Source organism: Erithacus rubecula, assembly GCF_903797595.1.
Source record: "Erithacus rubecula genome assembly, chromosome: 5".
Classification (NCBI taxonomy): Eukaryota; Metazoa; Chordata; class Aves; order Passeriformes; family Muscicapidae; genus Erithacus; species Erithacus rubecula.
Window position 1 is genome coordinate 44,664,637 of NC_136687.1, and position 23,790 is coordinate 44,688,426.

At 38.9% G+C, this 23,790-nt stretch overlaps 1 protein-coding gene across 1 annotated transcript in view; it reads right to left on the bottom strand.

Annotated features, from left to right (window-relative positions):
- Window positions 1–1,444: 1,444 nt before the first annotated feature.
- ENPEP (glutamyl aminopeptidase) overlaps window positions 1,445–23,790 on the bottom strand; it is a 34,831-nt gene continuing 12,485 nt past the window's right edge. Inside the window, exons 5-21 of the mRNA XM_079306382.1 lie at window positions 23,235–23,355; window positions 20,982–21,136; window positions 20,243–20,356; window positions 17,769–17,903; window positions 13,691–13,756; window positions 12,250–12,315; window positions 10,827–10,978; window positions 9,469–9,548; window positions 7,716–7,843; window positions 7,542–7,597; window positions 6,567–6,717; window positions 5,734–5,807; window positions 5,533–5,634; window positions 5,254–5,424; window positions 3,371–3,511; window positions 2,507–2,585; window positions 1,445–2,259 (exon numbers count right to left, since the gene is read on the bottom strand). Of these exons, the coding sequence (XP_079162508.1) occupies window positions 2,095–2,259; window positions 2,507–2,585; window positions 3,371–3,511; window positions 5,254–5,424; window positions 5,533–5,634; window positions 5,734–5,807; window positions 6,567–6,717; window positions 7,542–7,597; window positions 7,716–7,843; window positions 9,469–9,548; window positions 10,827–10,978; window positions 12,250–12,315; window positions 13,691–13,756; window positions 17,769–17,903; window positions 20,243–20,356; window positions 20,982–21,136; window positions 23,235–23,355 (1,956 nt within the window). The 3' untranslated portion in view covers window positions 1,445–2,094. The remainder of the gene's footprint in view (window positions 2,260–2,506; window positions 2,586–3,370; window positions 3,512–5,253; window positions 5,425–5,532; window positions 5,635–5,733; window positions 5,808–6,566; window positions 6,718–7,541; window positions 7,598–7,715; window positions 7,844–9,468; window positions 9,549–10,826; window positions 10,979–12,249; window positions 12,316–13,690; window positions 13,757–17,768; window positions 17,904–20,242; window positions 20,357–20,981; window positions 21,137–23,234; window positions 23,356–23,790) is intronic.

Here is a 23,790-nt window from a genome sequence, read left to right on the forward strand (position 1 = left end):
GCCTCACAGAGCCACTCACTCGCTCCTTCTCAGTGGGATGGGGGAGAGAATTGAGCATTTGAAACAAGAAAACTCATAGGTTAAGATAAAGATAGTTTAATAATTAAAACAAAAGCAGTGCATGCAAGTAAAGAAAAACAAGGAATTCCTTCACCACTTCCCATGAGCTGACAGGTGTTCAGCCATCCCTATGAAAACAGAACTCCATCACACATAATAGTTACTTGGGAACACAAACACCTCCACTCTGAATGTCCCTCTCTTTCTTCTTCTCCCCTCCATCTTTGTATGCTGAGCATGATGCACTATGGTATGGAATATCCCATGGCTGAGATGGGATCAGCTGTCTCAACTCTGTCCCCTCCCAGTTTATGCACATCCAGTGTCCTTGTTGGTAGGGTGGTGCAAGAGGCAGAAAAAGCCCTGACACTGTAAGCTCTGCTCGGCAGTAATGAAAACATCCCTGTTTTATCAATACTGTTTCCAGTACAAATGGAAAACATAGCCCACACCAGCTACTGTGAAGAAAATTAACTCTATCCCAGCCCAAACCAGCACAACAGGGCAAGTGACTTTGTCACCAGATTTGTCTGGCCTTGTCACAGCTATTTGGGGTCTAGAGAGAGGTCCCAAACCATACCAGCTTTGAATGAAATGTGAAAGCTGAGTAAAGTGTTTCCATCTGGGACTGTGTAAGTTGTTCTGGAGTCCTCTGCCCAGAGGCCAGCACGTCACCTATAGTGAAATTTCCTTACAGTCATCTCCTCTTCCCTTTGGATAGCATTGCAGGATGAAGGTAAGAGGAGTGCTTTTCCATGCTTCTGTCCTCTGATCCAACTGCAGGATTTCTTGACAGCTGTGCATGAAATCTCCCAGGGCTACCTATTGTGAGGTGCTCTGTGATACTGCTCCCAGGACATCTGGACAGACATTGGCTCTAGCTGGTTATGGTCTCTGCCCAGGAAGAAGGCAAGGAGGTGCTCACATTTGCTGCTTGTCCAGTGCCAGGACACAGCACATGGAAATCTGGGAAATCCAAAGGCCCCCAGCTTCCAGCTTGGCAGAGACAGGCAGAGTAGCCCTGATGCATTCTCTTGCATCTTAAGGGCACAGGGACTTGGGACTGAGAATTCTTTCTTTGCTGTCAGTATTTCTGCAATAGATTCAATTGCAGCAGTGGGAGTCATCTGATCCCTCTGGGTGTATTTGCCATTTTTTCTGTGTTTTCTCAGAGGAGTTAATAGATTTCTCCCTCCTCAGAAGTCACTGAAGCTGTTATGTAAGTACAGGTGAGCTATGAAACAGCTGGTTTTCCAGGAAGTTTAATCACTTCATTAGAAAGAGACTGAGATTTCATGTAGATTTTAAATTTTATTTTTCTATAAGAAAAGAAACAGTAAGTAAAGCATGTCTTGTTTGCAGTATTGGCTGCCACAAGTTCTCTCTTTGTTTTTTAAAGATTTAGAAATAAAGATAGAAGTGACCAAGACAACCCCTACCCTAAGCTACAGAATCCCAACTAATAACATTGAAAAAGAAGTTGCTAATATTGATCCCTTCTGTACTGGTAGTTAAACTTCAAAAATCAGTTGAGAGGAAAGCTTAACTGGCCTTTCTGTAGTATCAGAAAGCATACCTAAATCCCAGTCGAAGAATTCTTACAGCTATAAATATAGGGGATGATTTTCAGACACTGTCAAAACTACTGTTTTAATTCTCTTTCCTTCAGGAGAAAGCTCCTATGAGGTGCACTTGGAAAGGAATCCCTGAGTGTACTAGATATACTACTGTGCAAAACAAGAAGTAGCTTTGCAGAGTGGTGTGCATAAGGCGTGAGACCAGAGTGATCAGCAAGGACTCCAGTTCTGCCATTACTTCTGCTTTGAGTGACTTTAAACCTTTGTCCTCTTTGTTCAGACAAATTCAGTTCTCAACATATAAAGCTATTCCTGCTAAGCAGCTACACAAACATTGCTCTGGCAGTGGTCTCCTGAGTGTTTGTAGAAAAAAATATTAGGTCTTAGTCCTCTAAGGTGTCTAGCTGAGAAATCCACATTGCTAAACATCTTTGAAGATCTGAGTGCCTCATCTTTTTCACAAAGTAAGACTTTGAAGCCTTAGTGTACCATTCAGCCATGTTTGTATTTCCTCCTTGTTTTCTTTTAGCCATTCAATGTTGCTCTTCACTTGCTCCAGTGACTGACTCCTGGGCATTTCTCCTGCCCCAGCATTAGGATATTTTTCAAAGAAATTTTCCATCTGGTAAAGAGAAAAAGAATTGATGTGAAATAAATAATGCTGCTATTGAGCAAGTGGCTTTTTACAAAGACATGGTCAGAGTTAATTCTGACTGGGAGAGATCCATAAGCTCATGCTAGTAGCACTGGAATAGTTTTACAGTTAACTCCTGCTGCTTTAAGCATTTAGAGGACAAAAACATTAAGTTTCCTGCCAGAAGATTGTTAAATATATTGACTTAAACCCAAGAGAATTGATGTCACCATACCTGCCAAAGCTGGAGCTCAGTGTTGAAGGTTTGGGTAATAGTTACTATTCGACCAAGGGTTCTGTCATTTATAGTGAATCTAGAAAAACAATTTTATAAATTATGTTTGATGCAAAACCATAATTATCTGAAGCTTAAACTTCTAATTGTGTTTCATTTAAAAAGATGAACTCAAATTTCAACATTTTTCAAAATAGTTGAAAAATAGCACCCCTGCATAATCTCTGAGCTGTTCTTATATATGTTTACTAATGGAGCAATCTCTTAGGGTAGAATCTTTTTTTTTAAAGTAATTACTGATTGTTTCAGGCTGGAAGTTAGGAATATTGCTGCTCGGCAATACAAAAACTGTCCAGTTCACAGCTTTAGACTTGCAGGTGTGCTTTCCTTCTGTGCTCTCACTAAGCATTTAGAAAGGGGATGGAAGGAGAGAGAAGTCACTTAAATAGTGAGGAGAAAAACTAAAAGGTTTGCCACTGCTTCCACTTCTCATCTGTATGTCTGCTGCTTGCTGTTACCATTAGAATAAATTTTTTAGAAAACCCAGTTTTATACTCTGTCTTCTTAGTATGAAATCAGTCACGAGAGTGGAGACTTGATTCACTAATTTCCATGCAATAACCTGATTTCTGTGGCCTTGGTAAAACTTTGTCTCCTTTATCACCATTTACTGGTCGTGATCATTTAGGGAAAGAATGGTTTTCAAGTTAGCAACAAAGTACTTGTTCAACAGCAAATGGATATAATTGTGTTGTAAGCTTTCGGTTTTCATTTTGCAGAGGCCAGTGATTATAGCTGTACAATGGAAAACCAGAAAAATATGGCATGTAACAAGATTTACAGGCAGATGTAGTTTCCCAGTACCTGTCAACTAAGTACTCCCAGTTCAGTCGTATCCAGTCCCAGGCCATCGTTTTCCCATAGGTGTTATATGAGATGTATCTCAGGACTGTGAACACATCTTGGCTTTTGATGAGGCTGGTGTTGTAAATATATTTCAGATATCTAAGGGAAATGCCAAAGGAATTGATGAGACCTTTTTCCAAACAGGAATTTATTTTTTTCCTACAGCATTTTAAAGGTGAAGTACACAGATCTAAAACATAACTGTGCCAAGAGATAATTGTTTTGAAAGAAATCTTAGTTAGGAATCTCTTTAGCAAAGTAGGCAGAATTTATGTCCCGACTTGAAAATAGCCAAACCCCATTATTATTCTGATATTTTAATGCAGTAGAGAAAACAAGACTCATAAGTTAGTAGTTCAGTCTGCTCAGTCAAGCACCAAAAAGTAGTTGTCCAGACTTTAAAGATCTTACAGGGACCATTAATATGTGCACGGGTGGCTTGCTTACACTGACATCCGTGCTGTTTGTTTGGAAACTTTTATCCATATAAAATTAAAATTCATTTGGACTGAGCATGCCTGCAAGTACTGCCATCATACTTCCAGTTATGGCACAGATGGTTTTGACTGATGGGGTGAAGCACACGTTTTCAGGGAGATGAGTAGCATGGTCATGGATTCACTGCAGCAGGTGCAGAACACCTTTTCAAGCTGTTGTGTGTTGGGATTAAGGATTGTCTTCTTTTTCGCTATATGTAATGGACAATTTTGTTCAATCTGTTTGCTCTTCCCTCCTTGCTTGTTATTTTAATAGTAAATTAAGAGACAAGCTTTCCTTGCTTTAGGAGGGATTTTTTATTTTCTGCAAATATAGGCTGATCTAGCTAATTAATTAATGTCTTAATAATTTCAGCCATTAGCTATTTAATGGCTTTAGATTACAGCATTTTTGGTCACAAGAATTTAGGAAGGTGCTTCCTACCATTATTTCAATTACTCCAATTCTTATATTTATTCTTCCTGAATCTCCTAAACTTCCTTGTTTTACCTCCTTTAAACTTGAAACTTTCAAGCAGAAGTTGCTCCATGTTATGATATTTAGATACAATACAGTGGTGAATGGCCCTGGTGTACGGATGCTACACGATACAACAAAGTTATCAGATAAACCTAAAGTAGCTGGTGTGCCTATGCACAGGGCGACAGCCTGGTGAGATACTTGCCCAGTCTGACAGTCTGCTGGACCAGTCTGGGGCAGCATCCAGACTCCTTATCATTGCCAAGGCAGCATGAATTCAACATTTTTGGTATTAGCTTGAGTGCTGCAGCACAGCACCTCAGGGAGCATTGCAAGTTCATGTGGATGCCTTCATAGGACTGTTAATAACAACTGCTCAAGGCTGTTTGCCTAATTTTAGCTGTATAGAAGGTAGACATCTAGGCTAAGCAAACTGGACCCAATGGAGGGTGACTGACAATACCCAAAAGCAGCTCTTTCCATTGATTTTAAGCCCCTTTTCTGGGATAAGCAGTGCTTTGTAGGTCCGGCCTCTCTTCACTGATTAAAGAGGAAATGGATGAAAACTAATTTATTCCCGATGCTTAAATATTAAGCAACTAAAATTTCACAGGGTGAATGCATTGTTGGAAGAGCTGAAGGTAGTTGATTGTATGCAGCAACTACCATATCTTCAATATCTTTCCACTAAAAGAACAAGGGTTTTTTCCTGCTGTAGTACAAGCTCAGAGGGGCATGTTATAAAACTGGTCTGGAAAATGTGTTGCACTCCTCATGCTGTAATCTGACCAAAATGACAGCACAGAAGAGAGGAAGAGAGGAATGAGCAAACAGTGACCAGTTTCTTCTGTGGGAAAAGAGAAATCTGTGTTTGTTTAAATCACCTGTCCAAAAGCGTGATGTTCCTCACTGATGCCAGGCCATATAGCAGCTTTTCTTTTTCTTGGGCTAATGAAGTTTCTTGGTATTTCTTGAACATGTAATTCCATGATGTCTCATTGCCTGAGTTCTGCATCCCATAGCGATAAACTGTAAGTCGGAGATTTGCAGCAATACTAAAATAAAGAAACAGTCCTTAAATATTCATCCCTCTTCCTACTTGAGATCAGTGACCCAGTCACATGCTATGTTCTTCACAAACCACAAAGGATGTGAGCACTCACTTTTCTCCTTGTAACCATCTATTGAAGAGTTCAGAAGCATTGCTCAAAGATTCTGGGTCATTCATACTGCAGGAAAAGTCTAGAACAGATGCACGAAGAAGCCTTGGAGAAAGAGAGAGAGAGGGAGAGAGATATTTTCCTACTGCTAACTATTCTTGGAGCATCAATAATATGAGAAGGAAAAAATAAAAATTGTCCCACTTCTGCAAATGGTCTCCAGAATCCTCCCAGAGCAGTTGATCCACAGTTGGTTTTACCAGATCGCGAAAATATCTCTGAGACAGAAAAAAGCATGCTGGTTACATGTGTAGATTTCTTTAAATAATAATATATTTAATTTCATAGTTTATTCTCCTTCATTTTTTTCTCAGAACTAGCATCTCTTGAATGAAAAGTAACATGAACAGGCAGACACACAATCTTGCCAGATCCCCAGAGCATGCCAAGTTTGAATGCTTGCAAAACAAATGTCCTGATAGGACAAAGCCAACCTGCTTCTCTCCAACCTTATCTGTACTCCCAGATGAAGGCTGAGGTCCAGCAAGGACACACTGCCACAAATGCTTTCCAGAGATGATAGGAAGTTCAGGACATACTTACTTTAGTGGCCATTAAATCATGTTCAGTGTATTAGGTCAACTAACAAACCTACTCATTGCCACATAGAGATATAGCCATCCTTTGTGCTGAGGACAGGTGTCTGAGATTTTGCTGCCCTATACACACTTCTTTACTGAATGCAGGACAGCCTTGACTAATAAATATCTGTAACATGCCTTCTGGTGACAGATAATAATTAGGCATAATTTCTTTTCTCCAAGTGCATGGTCCTGAATGCAGAATTCAAGTAATTCAGAAACCACTACTAAGCAGTGTTTAGAGGGTTTTTTAAAGAGAGCAGTAAAGAAAAGTAAATATTAATACTTTAGCAACACTGAAAAATCACTTGAATTTCAGTATTATTCTTTCTAGAGATTCTGAATTATCAGATTCAGTGGTCCCAAGATGGATTGGCTTTTGTTTTGCTTCATCACCTGAAACAAGGGATAGATATTTTGATCATCTTCAAGCATGTCTGCAAGGTAAGTTACAGCTGATATAGCTCTATGCCAAGGTAAATACTCTGTTTCGTTTCTTAGGTATATTGTGAGGTCCAGGGGAACAGAGTAATTCACAAGTCCAGGTCTGTGGAAGGAGAAAACATAACTTCTGTTATTTTAATGAATTTGAAGCACTTGCTTCTTCAAAGATATTAGCTTTACTATTTACTTTAGAAGGCCTGAAATAGTAAAGTTTGTGAGTGAGAAAGTAGTCTGGAATGTAACTTGGAAGGTGTTTTCCAAAGAGATAACCGAGGATCACTGTTGATCAATGCCTAGCCGTAGGAATTGTGCTGTTGTAAGAAGATTGCTAGCATTGTGCAGCAGCCCAGTGTGCCTAGAAGTGGGCAGCCCTTAACTGACTACATTAGGATCACAAAAAATAAAGGAATTGCTGGTTGGAGACATCCTGGAAGTCTGAGGAGACTTAGACTTAGAGGCTGTCACAGCCTAAAATTTATCTGTGTCAGCATGTCTGGGCACAAGAGCTAGAAGTTTCCAATCAAGTTTCTAAACAAACTACTAGCTGAGGTGGTAGCTACTCAATGCCTTGGTATGCATTTGTAGGCATGCCTCTACTTTTCTGGATACCTAACTTCTTCTGGAGTGCTTCTATTGTTAATTATATGGAGAAAACACCCCTTCTAAGACCTATGTGATTAAAGCCTTCTTTTTTATTGCCCTGGTACTGAAAGGGAGCATTTCTCTTGATTGCATTCATAATACAAGTTGAAAAGGAGTACTTAAATGCACCCCTTTTGGAGGATAAGGTAAAGCAACAAAAAAAAAATTAAACCCTGTACCAAAGTCAGAAAATTTCTTTCAACTACCTGGGTTGTGTGAATTCTAATTATTAGTCAACAGAAAGTGAAAAACTTGTGTTGAAATCTCTGCAGAGAATTAGTTTACCTTGCTAAAGAAAAAGCATCATCCAAAATCCCTGCACGATCAGCAGTTGAAAAATCCTGTATGAAAAGAGGAAAAGAGGGATCAAGAATATACAGATTGTTTGCAGAAAACCCCCAGCCTCTACAGGCCTCTTATAAGAGACCCACCAGACAGGTTAGACATTACAACACTCACTGTGTGCTTTTGGATCAGGAGATTGCTTAACCTGGCCCAGTTTTGACTATCATAATTCACCCGAAAGAATCCAATGTGGTCTGGATTAACCTTCAGAAAAGTATCAGTAGGAGCTGCTATTGTAATTCCTGCAAAATAAACATTGATCAGTTAGTGCACCTGATATGATGTAAAACTCACTGGTGATTCCTTGACTCCGAAAGTATTGTTTGGTTTTAATGGATGTCAAAATAAGGTACAACCCTTAATATAATTTATTTCTTTATTTATTTCTAAATAGCTCTGAGTAAAGATGAGTTATTTCAGATTTTGATGAATGACAGCACTTGTCTTAGAACAATGAATTGTGGTAATTACTTGGGCTAGCTAGTTTGTTAAATTTGAAATGGAGATCATTGTGAGTAATGTAATTATAAGAAGTAAAAAAAAAATGCAAAGAAGTAGTTCTTGCAGATAAATATTTTTAAACCTTTTTCATCCTCATGTGCACTATTAAAGTTCTTGTATTTTATCCTCCATTAGTTTAATTTTTCAGTTTGTTTCAAGTGACTAAGTTTTCTTTCCTGTACTCTTCTTTGATGCTATTTTTGTAGCTACTGATAAAGGATTTACAAAATAGGCTGAGACTTCATGCAAGTACTCATGCTTAAGGATTTTTCTATTCAAAATGAATACATGAAAAATGTTCCTTTCTCAGAAGCTTGGCCTGGTCCACTTGATGATGCTACTTATGAAAATTTTTCTATTTCCCATTGAAAACAGTCATCTTCAATCTATGGTTTGAGGGTGGTTGTAGTTAAAGCACATTTCTGTTTAGATGGTACATATAAAGTATTTCTGAAGAGATTTCTCCCTACAGTTGCTGTTTGCCCTGTAAAACAGAAATTTTGTGGATATAGCAGTAAGCACCTAATCATGACTTTGCAGGCTTTGTGGAGTTAATAGCCCCTTGCAGCCCTCATATCATGTGGAAACCAGTGACAGAAAAATTATTTGTGTCAACTTCTGACTTGTATCATGACATAAGGTATTTTCTGTTTGCTTTTGCATGGATACTAAAAGCAGCCAAGTAAAAAAAAAAGAAAAAAGCAAAAACAGAACAAAAATTGCATTTAAAATGGGTAACAAACAAATACAAGAAAAGCTTGGCTGTTTGTAATATTTCTGAAATTCAATTGCATATAATTTAAAATCTGAAAAAGTAGTAATTTTCCCCCACATTTTTGTCCACTGGAGGTGTAAAACAAGAAATTCAGATTTGACTGCATAATAGAACAATGATTTTTAAAGAAGTAGGAATTTTCTCAGTTCTGAAATCAGCATTAGAAAAGGTCATTATTGAGCTGTAGTTCTTTTTCTTTAATTGAACTCAAGTTCCCAGTTTACCATTCCACAGAAGCATTCATCAGCCTTTTACTTCTCTTTTCTTGAACTGGACAATGACCATTTCTAAGCCAAATTGATTTTAGTACATTATAATTGAGAGTATGCATAGATGTTTCTTTGAATAGGACTGTATTAAAACAGATTCTTAAGCACTATACTGAAACTGAGCCAAAATTGACACAATGTTGTATAGGGGAAATAGTAATCTTATCACTGAAATTACTCATAACTACAGTACAACCAAGCTGTGTGCTAACTCCCACATCTGAAAACTGGAAAGCATGAAAGTTCATTCTGTGGTCTGTTTTTTGCAAAAGATATTGAAAAGTTTTATTTATTCATTATCCTTAAAAGAGAAGATGTTTACCTGTAAGATTTGATGCGTTGTAGAAAGTATAAGCTGATGAATTGCCAAACCTCCATTTGACTGGTATATTCCATTTATAACTGAAATTATTTAATGAGAAAGAAAATCACATTACATTTGAAGTCAAATGATTAAAAACTCCCTCCAGTATGTCTTTGTTTGTTTATTTTAGTGCTTACATCTTTTTTAGTTTGTTTATTTTAGTGCTTACATCTTTTTTAATGAAGCCGACTTGTGCTTATGAACACATACATTTACTAAATAATATGTCAGGCAATATTCTAGCAGGATACAAAGCAAATAATTTAGTAATATATGATTATATGTTAATAACTGGTGTCAGTGTTAATGCTGATGTGTCTAGGGCTTTGTACAGACACTAGTTAATCTTTGCAATGCTGACTTGAAATAAACTTCTAGGTGTTACACCAGTATTTTTACAGATTGAAAAAATGAAAGAGTTTAAGCAACCACTGTGATACAGTTAATAGGACCTCTTGCCTTTTCCAGCCTATTTTTCTTCTCCAAGACAACTCTAATTCCTTCATTATAAAACACTGGGTGGCAAATGCGACCTTAGTTCTTGCTCCTCAGTTCCTTGTATACCTTTATTAGGTAAGTGCAGGTTCTTCAGTCCAGGGCATGCCCAGCACAAAGATGAGAAATTTGGGCAGGAATGGAGCCATGGCACAACCTGACCAAGACTGTGCCCAAGACTGTGCCCCAGTCAGGGACATGAGACAGAAGAGCATGCTGTAAGCATAATGTCAGCCACTGACATGGGGCTGCTAAAATTATTAAGCCCTTTTGAGCAGTCAACTGCTGTTTAATAATATTCCATATTAGTATATTACAGTTCATCCTAGGGAAATTTCTTCTTGGTGACAAATGCTATAGAAAAATATATGTCATCTTTGTACCCTGGGTTAAGTAAATGGTCACTAACTTCCAGAAAATAAAAAAAATTAAGGTTATGGTATCTCCTTCTACCTCCAGGAAAAAAGATTTATTGTTTTGTATCTCCTAAACAAAATATCTCAAAAGATTTATACAATTCTAGTTTTACTATTTCTTTTTTGAAGCTTACTAGTATGGAATTTAGAGAGATACTGTGTTTCCCAAGATAAAACCCATGTAGGTTTTTTGGTTTTGTTTGTTTATTTGTGGTTTTTGGTTGGTTGGTTGGTTTCTTTTTTTTTTTTTTGTTTGTTTGTTTGTTTGTTTGCTTGTTTGTTAATTTGGGTTTTTGTGTTTTGTTTTAGGTTTTTTCTTTAACTTGTTTTTGTAAATGCACTTAATGAGGTACATTCTACTTAGTTTCTACTTGGTTTGAATCAACATTTGCAATAGGAACTTACCCAAGATCAGAAGGAGGATGAGAAGCATTTGCATTGGGATCCAAAAGAAAACGTTTCTGTGTGAATACTGAATTATCTCCCATCTCCAAAACAGGGTAGCCCATCTGCCTAGTCCATGTGTCCATTACTTCCTTCACAGATTTATTACTTGCCTATGAATGATGGAAGAAGGTTGGAGTGAAAATGGAAATTCAGTCATAAGAAGAAGGAAAGTATCTCTGGTATTAAGAAAAAGAAGAGCAGAAAGGGACAGAGGAAAGAGCATGTTCAGAACAAAATATTCCTCCATTAAATCCTTTTATGGTGCCTGCCATTGAAGAAAGAAATTATTTGGAAACTTGAATACCCACACAAGAAATGAGAAATGTGTAGGCAGGAGACTGGCCAGTATCATGGATAAGAAATAGTGAGGAACCTTTGAGGCTCCTTGCATGCTCTGAGATCACTCCATTTTTTTTTCTGACAGAAAAGCTGAACAGGACAGAAAGGACACAGGGATTTTTAAAGCCAGAAGCCTCTTTGCCGTGTGTCCTGTTTTTAATGTGAAGGAAGAACCACCAGCAGCTGCATCAATGTAAAATTCAATTCATTCTGTGACCCCTGAACATCTTTCCTAGGAACTAGAGCTGGAGAAACCTGTCACTTCCTCCCCAGAATGCCACCTGTGAGGGGAGTGAGCTAGGGTCACTTCTAGTGTTTCCTTCTCCAGATGAGGTAGACGATGTGAAGATGCAAAGCACTAGACAGAGAAAGTAGGGAGTTCTGCTGAGTAGGAAAAAGTCTGGGAGCAAGGAGAAGACCAAAACTAGAAAAGAGACACAAAAGCACAATTTGGGCTATGTGTGTGTCCACAGGATTGAAAGGAAAGAAAATAGTATCAGGGTAGAACCTGGCAGTATGCAAGTGTAATGGGGGGTAATTAGATAGATGGAGAAAAATAATCCAGCCTCCAGGAACAGGAAAGATCAGAAAATGGTGGCACAGATGATGACCCAACTGGGACTCAGAAGCTAGAGAGGGAGATAAGCACCAAAATTACTTGGGAATTGATGCTACTGAAAGCTTTCAAACACCTGAATCTGGATAGAGAAAAGAGACTGTATGGGGTGTATGTGGATGAGAGGTGTTTTGACACATGAAATGAGTTTGAATTGGAAAGGAAATGTTTCAGTAGCAGGTTGTTTGTTAGCAAATCCTCCTTTCTTGTTTCTTATTCCACTCCCACAGCTATATGCCAAAAAAAAAAAAAAAAAAAAAAAGAAATAGAAAAAGAAAAAATAGAAAGAAAATATACTGGGGCTGCCTAACTTGTGATCTCTCATTGACAGAAAAGCTACAGAATATTAAAAGTTTGAGAAAATGAAATTGGTGGGTGAGATATTAAACATTTATTAGCAAGGGTTTGGGTGGATGCAAAATATACCTCTTCCAGAGCTTCCCAAAATTGTTGTGTCTTGGCATTCTGGAAATGGTATTTCTTCAAATATGCCTAGAGGGAGATGAGAGACTGTGAAAATACTACTAGTGTTTCTTCTTTGCCTATGAAAATAATATACATATTCCCAGGGATACAAAGAGTACCTCTCAGTTGCACAGAGTATGCACACATGAATGGGAGATTAAATGGATCAGTATTCAGATGATGTAATTCCTTTGCTGTCCAGTGCATCCCATAACAACAAAAGTCGGCATTTTCCAGAGTGACTTGTTAGTAAGAAATAAATTTGTACTTGAAGAGTTCTTTGTGTTTTGTTTAAATGGACACCACTATACCCTGTTGCAAATTTCTGACTAATATAAGAGGCCGTTTAGCAGGAGAAAGATACTTAATGAGATTTCACTACCTGTGGACTTAGAGTGGAAGTAGGAAATTCTAGTCACCTCTAAGTTTTGATCATGATTGTTACAAGGAGCAATAGTGTTCAGCAAAGAGTTTGCAACGCCTAAATCTTATTCACATCCTGTGTCTTCCTTGGCTGCTTGGAGGGTGTTTTCCTACCCTATCACCTGCTCCTGGTGATGTTCAGTCAGTAGATGGTGCTGTTTGTTTCGCTGTTGGCCACAGCTGCTACGTTAGTGCTCTTGAAGGCTCTGAGCAGCGGGGAAGGGCTGGGGTCTTGGGGACAAGGTGGCTGTTTTTTGATATCTTGGGTAACTCTTCGGATTCTCATGTGAAAGGGGAAGTACAGGAAAATACAACTGTCTTGTAGCAGCCCATAAATGTGCTCTTCATGAGAGAGGGAAGTAAAAACAAATGTGGCAAGCCTGCACTATAACTCTTGTTACCAATGTCTGTACAGAATAAAGGACAGGCAGCCTTTCTCCTTCTGTGCTAGCTCCTTTCTCCCATTTTGTCATTCCATAATTTTGTAGAACCACTTTTTCCTTCACAAGAAAGGACTATGAACTGTGCAATATAGCCCTTTTTTTATTGACTTTCTAGGGCTGGGTGTCCCTGCATCAGGGCATGGATGAGGTTATGCCTCTAAGAGTGTCCCTACATAGCAGCCTTGTGTGGGTTGGAGGATCCTGGCCATAGGAAGCTCCAGATACACTTTACAGTGGAATGAAGGGATCTCAGTTGACAACAGAATAACAGTGGGATAGAGGAGGTTTTTTGATTAAAAGCTGTCAGGAATTTAGGTCCTCACTGTCTGGCTATCAAATCTTTATGCTGTTCACATTCCTGCTTTTGTGGCAGCATAGAACTTCTTCCCCTCTGTGTTGCCCACTCAGTACTGAAATGCACTAAGTGCTTTTGCTACCAATACCAGGATCTCTAATATTCAGTTTTTGAATAATGGCTTTGCTACTGTTACATGAAGATGGGCTGTATTTCTGGTGGGCTTTGGTGCCCACTTTACCTGACAGCCTTTCTGGAAGAGCTCTGGTGTAATCCAGTCTTGAATCATTCTGAGGATCGATGCACCCTGAGGACGAAGGGAAAGGGGAGAAGGTCAATCCACACTGCTCTAACATAGGTTTCCATTCATCTAAAAGGCAACATGGTAAAGAGTATTTTATAAGGCAAAGATAGAAATCATCCATCAGACAAAGGAAGTGGATTTTCTATTTCCTCTGTGGGATAGCGTGCCCACCTGGTGGAGTGTAAATCTGGATGTGAGAATCAGTCTTTAGCTGTGATCAGACACTTGTTTCTATGAGCTCTTGAGCCCTGCTGCTGTAGGTTACTGTCCTGCCACTTTATCAGTTTGTGTGAGCAGGGCTCCTGGTTTTGTGTTGAACAGGATAGCGGTGAGAGGAGCTGAGGACCCTGTCAGGGGAACAGCCTGAGAGAGGAAGTGACTTCAGATGAACACACAACAGGAAGGGAACTCCTAAAATGCTGCCAGTCTGGGGCTTTACAGGATGGTTATGGTGTCTCAAGATAAGGAATGAGATTTGCTGAAGACTAGTAAGAGCTCTGACTTCTGAAGCAGGGTAGACTTGGGATCAGAGAAGTTACTAACTCAAGCATCACAGGAAAAAACCAAACAGGCTGTTGAAAGAAGAAAGAAACAAAAGCAAGACGAAGAGAGAAATAGAAGAGCCGTGTGGTACAAAGAACAGAGCGTACACAAAATGATGAAGGGAAAAAGGAGTGAAAATTCAATCTAAAATGCAAAATACAATTTTAGGATTAGCATGTTTTCATTTTCTGAGATAAATCAAGGGGCAGTTGAGAGCCTTGTGCTATGAATGGTTTAAAAATCCAGTTGTCCCATGAAAACAAGAATATTCCCTGGATTTTCACTAAATAATTTTTCCTCTATTTTTGTGTATGAGAATAATTACTAGATGAGTCATGGCAGAGGGGTGATTTGAACAGTCTCAACAGTCTCAGATATGTCTCAAACTGCTTTCCAGGCTATGGCTGGGGAGTCAAAGTGGTCAGCAGATGACTCAGTCTTTTCTGATACAGAAATTTTATGTTTTTGCCATGGGATATGTTCAAAACCGATTCAGTGACATTTAGAATGGATATCCATTAGTGGTAATCATAAGGCTGCTTAATGATTAGTGGTGATCATAAGGCCATGATCCCATGCACTAGGGAACCTCAGTTCCTCAGCTTTGTCTCTCAGCCACTTCTTATCTGATATTACCTCTTATAAACCATCCCTTCCCATTTACATTAAAAGCCAAAGTAGAAATACACACTTACACATGTATTTGGTAACAGTGGAGACTTCTTTGGCTTAAAATTGTAATGTATAGTTAGTCACTTACACCTTCTACTATTATTTTTCTGTCTCTTCCCCCCTCTCTTGTCATTCCTCTGTAGTCCATGATGGAATGTGTTTGAGAAAACTCATCCTAACAAAAATCACTGATTATAAGAATGCCAGTATTTTAAGAACTTTTCTTTCTTACAACTATTTGAGTAGTGTCAGGAATGTGACCTTAATCTGAATAGCTGATGTTCTCTGATGGGGGCATAAGGGGGAGTCTTTTATCAACACCTACATAATTTCATAGTAATTGCCAAGTACATGATAAGATTTGTTTGTGACAGAAATGTGGAAGATGAATCCTAAACTTCTGTAGATGGGAAATTCCAAAAAATTTTGAAAAAAATTCTAACAGAATTTATTTAAGACAAAAAACATCACTGTTACTTTAATAAAACCTTTCAAAATAAGAGACAGGATTAAACTGGAAAAGAGATGAGATGAGATGAGATGAAAATACTTTTCTCACCCGCTCTACTTTAGTAGAGCTTTCCTATATAATGCCCTACCAACCACACAGCAGTTAGAGGAGCAGTACAGAATATGCTGCAATGACTCCATTCCCTTAGGCAATTCATTAGGGTCTTAGGATTGGATAAGATCTCTGGTCATTCTGGTAAGACTAACAGAGAGCATTCAAAATTAGGCTTTATTTGTTTAGTGATGAATATTATCATGAGAAGATTGTTTTTAAAAGAAAAATGCAAAAGAGAAGCCAAAATAAAGCCAAAAAAAACCAAGTTAATTTTGTCATGCATTTATATATAAATACCATCAGTAATTTGAGCTAAATCTAAGCAAAGACTTTCTCTTTCAAGCCAAATTATAGCCCAAGCCAAATTATATCCCAAGCAAACTGTTCCCAAACAATGCACAAGTCCTAAGTGTTTTTGCTTAAAAAAATGAGTTCATGTAACAATTATCTAGGCACAAAGAGATGAGTAAAAGCTAGGATTTTTTTTCTCCATTGTTTTTACAGACCCTGCAAAAGTATTCTCTTGCTTAATTCACCACTAAAATACATTTTGATTGAGAGTATTTGATTTAGCTGAGTATATTTTGTGACTTTTGTTAGTTTGATTTAAAAACAGTGTTACACAATGCAGGTTTTTACATGGTTTATGATTTGACTGTGAGGCATTTATCATGCAATAAATACTGATGGTATTGTTGGATAGAGAATTTAACAATTGAAAACAGAAGACTGATGGAAATGGATGGATTGAGTCTAGCTAATAAAAGTCGTATCTACAGTTCAGACTGTAGCACAGCTAAAACTAAAGTCAGTGCAATATATATACTTTATGTTTAGCTGATAATGGGAGCCTGGAGGGAAAACAACAAACAGTATTTAATAATGGTGAATTTTGTGTGTTCAATGGAAGCATGCTATGGCATCAGACAGGGAACACTAACAGAGTCATACAAGAAGCTGCCAATTAAAATATATGGTGTATCAGGTTCAGAAGCAGCATGGGAGATGACTGGTTGAGGGAAGAGTGACACAGGTGTTTTCTCCTGAGCTTCTTTGGGCTTGACGCACTGCAGAAGACAACTGGAGAGAACAGTGTTGTTTGGGTCCTTGCCTCAAGAGACTCCCTGGTTAGATATGGGGAGACACCTGCTTTATTCCATGTCTAAGGCTTGTCTAAGGACAGAGTGGCTGCATCTGATATGGAGGGAGATGAGCTGGCCTCAGCCCTCTAGGCTGGGTCTTCAAAGTGATGATCCTCAGCATGGCTGCTGGTGTCCCTCATGCTCTGTACCTCACAGCACTTTCCCACATGTGCTGACCTGCAGGCTGCCACCCCATATGGCAAGTGCTACCAGAGGCCATGGACTCCCAAAGGCCTCTGTGTACCCTGGCCACAACAGTAGTTGGATGACTCCAGCATTCCTGTGTCTCTCTGCTAAGGCAGACCCAAGGTATTCTTCCAGCTAGATCCTTAGGGAGTCTTTGTAGGCACAGGTCCTCACTGCCACTGACTGGGATGGGATGAGCAAAAAATCTTGTCAAATACTTAATAGAGTGTCTGCTACCAACTCCTGGGCTACAGACTACTATACTCCAATGAACTCCTGAGCTTCACAACTTTCAGTTAAATGTGGAGCTACTGATCTCCCAGTGTAGGCCAATACCAGTAGAAGTTGGTGTAACCCATCTTTGCTAAAGTTTTTTGGGTGGGTGGGATACTGCGAGCAACTTGAGATAAAAAGTCACTTTCCTGTTTTCCCTGCTTGGTTCCCTGACTTGGTTCCTCAAAAAATAAGTTATACTGGCCTGCTAGTGGGATGGAGAAATGACAGAAAGGATACCTGGACATTTGCGCTTGCTTCCTCTGCCCTTGTGTGAGACTTGACGTAACTGGGCTGCATCAGCATGAGGTGATGGGAGGGGAATGTGATTAGTACCTGGTTTAGCTTAATTTTAAACCAAACACTCTAGTGGCAGATGCTAGTGACAGTGTTTTGGCTGCATCATTGCATGCTGTGAGCATGCCTGCATGATGTGCAGTGGCTGACAAGGCTCTGGCTGCACTGCTTCTCTCACAGCTGCTTTTAATGCATCATCACTGACAGCAGTTGGGAATGTCCCAGAACAAAGATCTGTATAGACACAGCTGAAGTGTCATGATAATGAGTACCCCTGACATTTATCTCCTCTCCAAAGCTGGCACTTCCTTTGCATCCAAAGTCACAAAAGTCCTACCTTACTGTAGGATATCCCATCAAACACAGAGGTGATTTCAGCTGGAGATGACACATCGACTACAATTGGGTGGGAAGAAAGCAAAGAGTCATCCTTCAGTACAGGAAGCACATCATCAATTAAAACCTGTTCAAGCTGAGAAAGAGAAGACATTAGAATAGAAACAAGGGCAGGAGTATATGCCTACTTCACAAATAAGTAGCTTGAACTTCAACTTCTCTAGGCCACTGTCTTAAGTTGCAATACAGGATGTGACCAAAAGTATGTATTCTATCACCATCTGTTGAAACCAGATCGAGAATTCTTATCTGCATGGGAGATATCCTCCTCTAATAGGTCATCTGCTAAAAACCAGGTGAGGCAGTGTTCTTTATCTTTTCCACAACCCATCCTTCCTCCAGGAAGATATCTTCTGTTAATGGGCCATTGAGTCTCACTGCATGACTGATAAAATTACATCATCCCATTGGGAGATGCTCCACCCAGGGAGAGGAGCCAAACTTTTCCCACCTAGATGAAATCTGAGATTTGGAACACCAAGGCAGCCTTTTCCACTGAATTCCAGAGGAAAACCTTTCCACATCATCATGGGACCTTTGGAGGAAAACTGCACCTTCTACAGGAGCACTGCTTCAGCTGAACCACATCTGCCTCTGCAGGAGGACTGTATCCACCATTTAATGGGATTGCTACCAATACCCTGACTGAGAGGGTGTCAGGTTGTATTCTGACTCTGTCAGTGTTTTGGGATTGTTTTTTTGTAGTACTGTATTTCCATTTTAATTTTTCCTAGTAAAGAACTGTTACTCCTATTCTCATATCTTTGCCTGAGAGCCCCTTAATTAAAAAATTATAATTTGGAGGAAGGGGGCTTACATTTTCCATTTCACAAAGAGGCTTCTGCTTGTCTTAGCAGATACCTGTCTTTCAAACCAACACAGCCATTTGAAACAGAATGATATTTCATGCCCTCCAAAGAAGGAGTTGTAAATTCTTGCTTTACATCAGAGAGGGGTGGGATATAATTTCTCATTAACTAGGATAAATGGCCTTTTGCAGATCCTGTTTTTCTGTGTATATCATAACACAGACACACCCATCCCACCCTCCCTTGCCCCCAGTAGGCCAAAAGAGTAGCCTGTGTTACCAATTTCAGAAGTGTGACAATATTTACAAAACATTATGACCTCCTCTTGCAAAAGAGGAGCTGGGTAGAAAGGGAGGGAGGGAAGACGGAGGCAGGGGTCCCCATTCCAAGTCTTGTAATGTTTTTTTAAAATTTATTTGAATTTTTTAGAAAAGATTAAGTAACCAGCAGCCAAAATCCCCTTATTTCCTAATCAATATTGACCAAAAAAAGACTAACATTCAATTTAGCTTTCCTCTGTAATATTCACTAGGATAACATTGAAATGTCTTAGATCTTAGATTAACATAGTATCGAGATGAAAAAAAGGTATTTTAATTTTTAAACTCAATGATTAGATTTTTTTTTACATAGTTAGGACCACAAATCTTCTACATTCAAGTGTAAAAGTGACCCAGGGAATGATTTTGTTCTTAGCCTCTCTGCAGGGAGAGAAGGAGGGAAAGCAGAAGGAGGCACTGCCTATTTCTAAAATCACTAGGCTCAGGAGATAGTAGATTTCAATAGGCTCAGCCTATGCAAAACCTACTTTACTGCCTTCAACTGGCATACATTGTATATGTGCAAGCATCCAGAACCTCATTACACCTGGACAGCTGGGGAAAATATGCATGCTATGTGCCATCACATCTATTTGGGAGGAGAGGAAGGAAGGAGCAAGAAAACTCCCTTTATTCAGCGTATAATGCATATTTAAGCTAACTTCTTTGCAACGCCCTGAAGTGTCTGGAGTTGGCACAGTTAGCACTTCTGCTATCCACTGTCACTACCTATTTTTGCACTGCACAAAATAGAGATTGTCTGAGTTAGAGCATTTGAAATTATTCTTACAATGCTGGCAGAAGCTGAATGGGTGTCCATTATTTTCCTTGTTAATAGACCAAACTGTGGAGACAGGCCCAGTTTCCCAACCCTTACCAGATCAGATAATGATCCTAAGTCCCATGGAGAGAGTACAGCCCAACTAAATAAATATAGGAGAGTCTCCATCTTTCAGAGTTAGACCTTTAAGCAACCCTGCAAAACTTAAGGCTCTGTCCAGAACCCACCTAGGTGTTTTTGCCATAATCACCAAACGCTTCACTCCCTTGTTAAAAAAGAATTACCCTTCTCAGCAAACTAAAACTTTATAAAGTTTACTTTTACTAGTTTCAGACCATAAATAGGTAGGTGGAAAACTTAAACCAACTTTTTCTTTATGTTGCACCATACTATGTTAGTTCCCTATAAATATACTTTAAGTCTTCATCATCCTTGTCTAAATTTTACTCCCTTCCAAAATGTTCCTCCCAGCCCCACCAAACCTCCACAAGGCAGAAATAATTACCATTTTCCAATCTGGTTCTGATGCATTTGCTCCCAGGAACTCAAAATAACTGGCGAATCCTTCGTTTAACCACAAGTCATCCCACCAGTCCATAGTTACGATATTTCCAAACCACTATAGTTATAGACATAAAGATGCAGGTTTAGATAAATAGTACATGTACATTTCAGTATCTCGCATCTGCATATAGAAAATTCACTTGCTTCATTTTTTCCTGCTGCCAGATGAAAATTATCATAATTCTGGGGTTTGAATAGGAATGAAGACTTTGCCTTGTGTTGAAACATCACTTTAATTATAAAATTACATATTACTTGAGAGATTGCTAATGATTCATGTGCCACTGAAAATATTTTTAGTTTCTCCCTCTTGATTTGATGATTTTTGATTTAAGGATGTTTTCAGACAGCCTCCACAGTATATAACTGTCCCTGTTTGCTTGCCTAAAAGAGACATCTGCACACATAAATTAGTTTCTCTAAGACATTTTAGATAGATTTCTGTATACTGGCTGACAGTCTGGGCCCAAGCATCTAACTTCTGAGAAAAATTCCAAGGCAGTAGTCACAGTATTTTAAAGCTCTATTGGGGATCTGTTTTAACAGATGATATTTTGCAATCAGATTCTGAGCACATGTAGCAGATCCTGAGACAAAATTAATGACAGTCTTTTCAAGATTAAAATGTTGTGACTATATATTTGAAACACTGTAAAAGTGACTCATATCCTAAAATATACCTGGTGAACGAGTTCATGGGCAATCACAGCAGCTACTCTCTGTTTGTTGGATGTAGCTGACTCCATAGGATCATACAGCAGGTTTGTTTCTCGGTATGTGATCAGACCCCAGTTCTCCATAGCACCTGTCCCGAAATCTGGAATCGCTATTTTATCTGTATTTAAAGAAAGAGACAACAATTACCACTGTGTAACTGTGTATTGACAGCCTGTTTTGCTTACTATTTGTGATTCTGGCTAACTACTGTGGACTGCAGGCTATGATCTGTGTTCAAGAAGAGAACTAGCCTAAAGCAGCTGATAGCAAGTGCCCTGACTCTGCTGAGATTGGCAGAGGAAGGATCAGTTGCACTTGCTGAGGATCTGTACTGGGAGGTGATGCTATGCCATCTCCCGGGGACATATGTATCATGCATTACTTAATTTGGGCTCCAGAAATTAATACTATTGTCTGGGGATGTGCTGTAGGCAGTAAACCTCCTGAAACTATTTGTAGAATAATGAGGCATGACATTGTTTGTCACACTGTTGTATTAAAAATATTTATTGACATGTTAACTGAAGTAAATCCCCCATGCAGTGAACAACATCTGCTTCTATGCCTGGCAATTTGTGGGGGTCACTCATTTATGGTCAGTAATCAATACAGGCTTAAATGAGAATTGAAGACTCAATTGAACTGGCATTTTCTTCTGCAAATAATGACCACAGGCTTTCTACGTGTGTTAGTGAAAAAGTACAGATGGATTTAAAACTGAACAGAATGAAAACCCCTCACCCCACTCCAACAAAAGATAGGAATTACTTATTTTAAATTAAACAACCTGATTATAGAATCAAAGCTGATAATTTGGCAAGGGCTTCAGTGACAGTCAAAATGAGGAGACAAGGAGAAAGGTAATGCCAGAAGCCATAAATCAATGCGAAATACAATATTTAAATAAATCATTATGCAAAAACATATCTGAATAATCACGTTTGACCTGGATAACTTCTAATAATGAGGGAACAACATGGCAAGTCAAGGTTAGTGATCCAACAAATAGACATTCTGAGAAAATCAGTATAGAATCTACAAAAATATCTATCTTGTGACACTGCTGACCTGAAGATACCAGTCCATCCTGTCACACAGACAGGCCTTTATCCTGCCATGGCAAAGTCATCAGGCTTTCATGACAGTGAAAGTTTGAATATAAAGCCCAGGTGAAATTAAGTAACTGTTATTACTGGGGACCAGTGTGTGAAAGAACAACATATTGTACTGGTTTCCCTAATTCAGTTGCCATTGAAATGCAAACATACTTATGGTAAACTCAGGTGCTGTTTTGAAAGGAGGCAAAAGCCTTTTGTTAAAATAATACAGGTTAGCCTGACAGGTCCAGGTACAAATAGCCAACAAAAGGTTTGCACAGCATTATTAATTGTCTTCAAAGTTTGGAGGATATTTTTTCCCCCTATATTGTCTCAACTTGTTTGCAGCTAGTATTTTTCTATCCTTTTAAGTTCATGGACCTAACTGAATTACCTCTTTGAAGGTGTTAGGAGGGATAATTTCCAAAACTCTCATTGCATTCCCAGCTTGATTATCGTGCATGTTAAACTGCATGAATGGGATCCAGAGTCCAGATAGTCCAAGCTAAAGGATACCCAAATGCACTACCTTCTCTTTGTTTTGTAACCATGGGCAAAATTTGACAGTGTGTCCACTCTTATTTAGTTCCAGATCTTTATTTAGTCCAGCAACAGAAACTACAAGTTGTATGCTGGACCACATTCATCTTTCTAAGAAGTCTATACACACCCACTTTGCACTAAGATTAATAAATAATATGACATACTCTCTGGCAGTTTCCATCTTCACTTGTCTCACTGCTGACTTTTGTCCAGTTCACATGGAAGTGGTTCGTATTTTTCTAAAACCTCAGGCTGTTTTAACTCATGATGGTCCTTTGCCAATGCTTGCCTTGATTTTCCACAAGATACTTTAAAGTAAGTATGTCAGGACCAGTTATTCAGCAAACTGAATAGTGGGAACTGGTAACTAAACAGTAACTGAGACCAACTCATCCATCATGACATTTAGAAACATCTTGAACTACATTGGTATAGTTTTAAAACATCCTGACATAATATCAGCAGTTAGCAACCAAATGCTTTCATGTTGTTTTCCACCAAAGCACAGAGATCTGTAGGAGCAACATAACCACATACTGAATTAAAAAAATGAAAAATATAAACATTAATAATCACCCAGTTTTGGAAGAGAGTAGCTCAAATTAAAGTACTCTTCAAAGAAGTCAAATACAATTTTTGTTACATTTGCTGCATATTCTGCCGTGTGTATTTGCAGTGGCTGGGCATAAACTCTCAGCTGAAAAATACAGAGAGACAATTAGAAAAGTTTTCAGTTAAAAGGAATCAGGTGTCAAACATTGAAAAGGCATTTAGCATACATATCACTAACAGTTCAGATTATCTCTGAGACTGGCCTAAACACCAAATTCTGATCCCTATCACATTTATTCAACAAAGTTTTTCAAGTGTCATACATAAAAGAGACCAAGTCAACATGTGCACAATTTCCACTGTTTGTCTGAATTGTAAAACTGGCAAGACCCATGTCCACAGTGGCCAAGCCTGGAGCAGGGCCTGGTTGCATACCAGCCCCTACTTCCCCATGGCCCATGGTTTTCTCAAGGAGGAAACCTGGGCAAGGACAGTAAAAGGAGATCCACTTGTTCTGAGCAGTCCACTGATCTTGACTGATCCCATCAGATAAATCTTCAGGAGCACATCTGTATTGAAA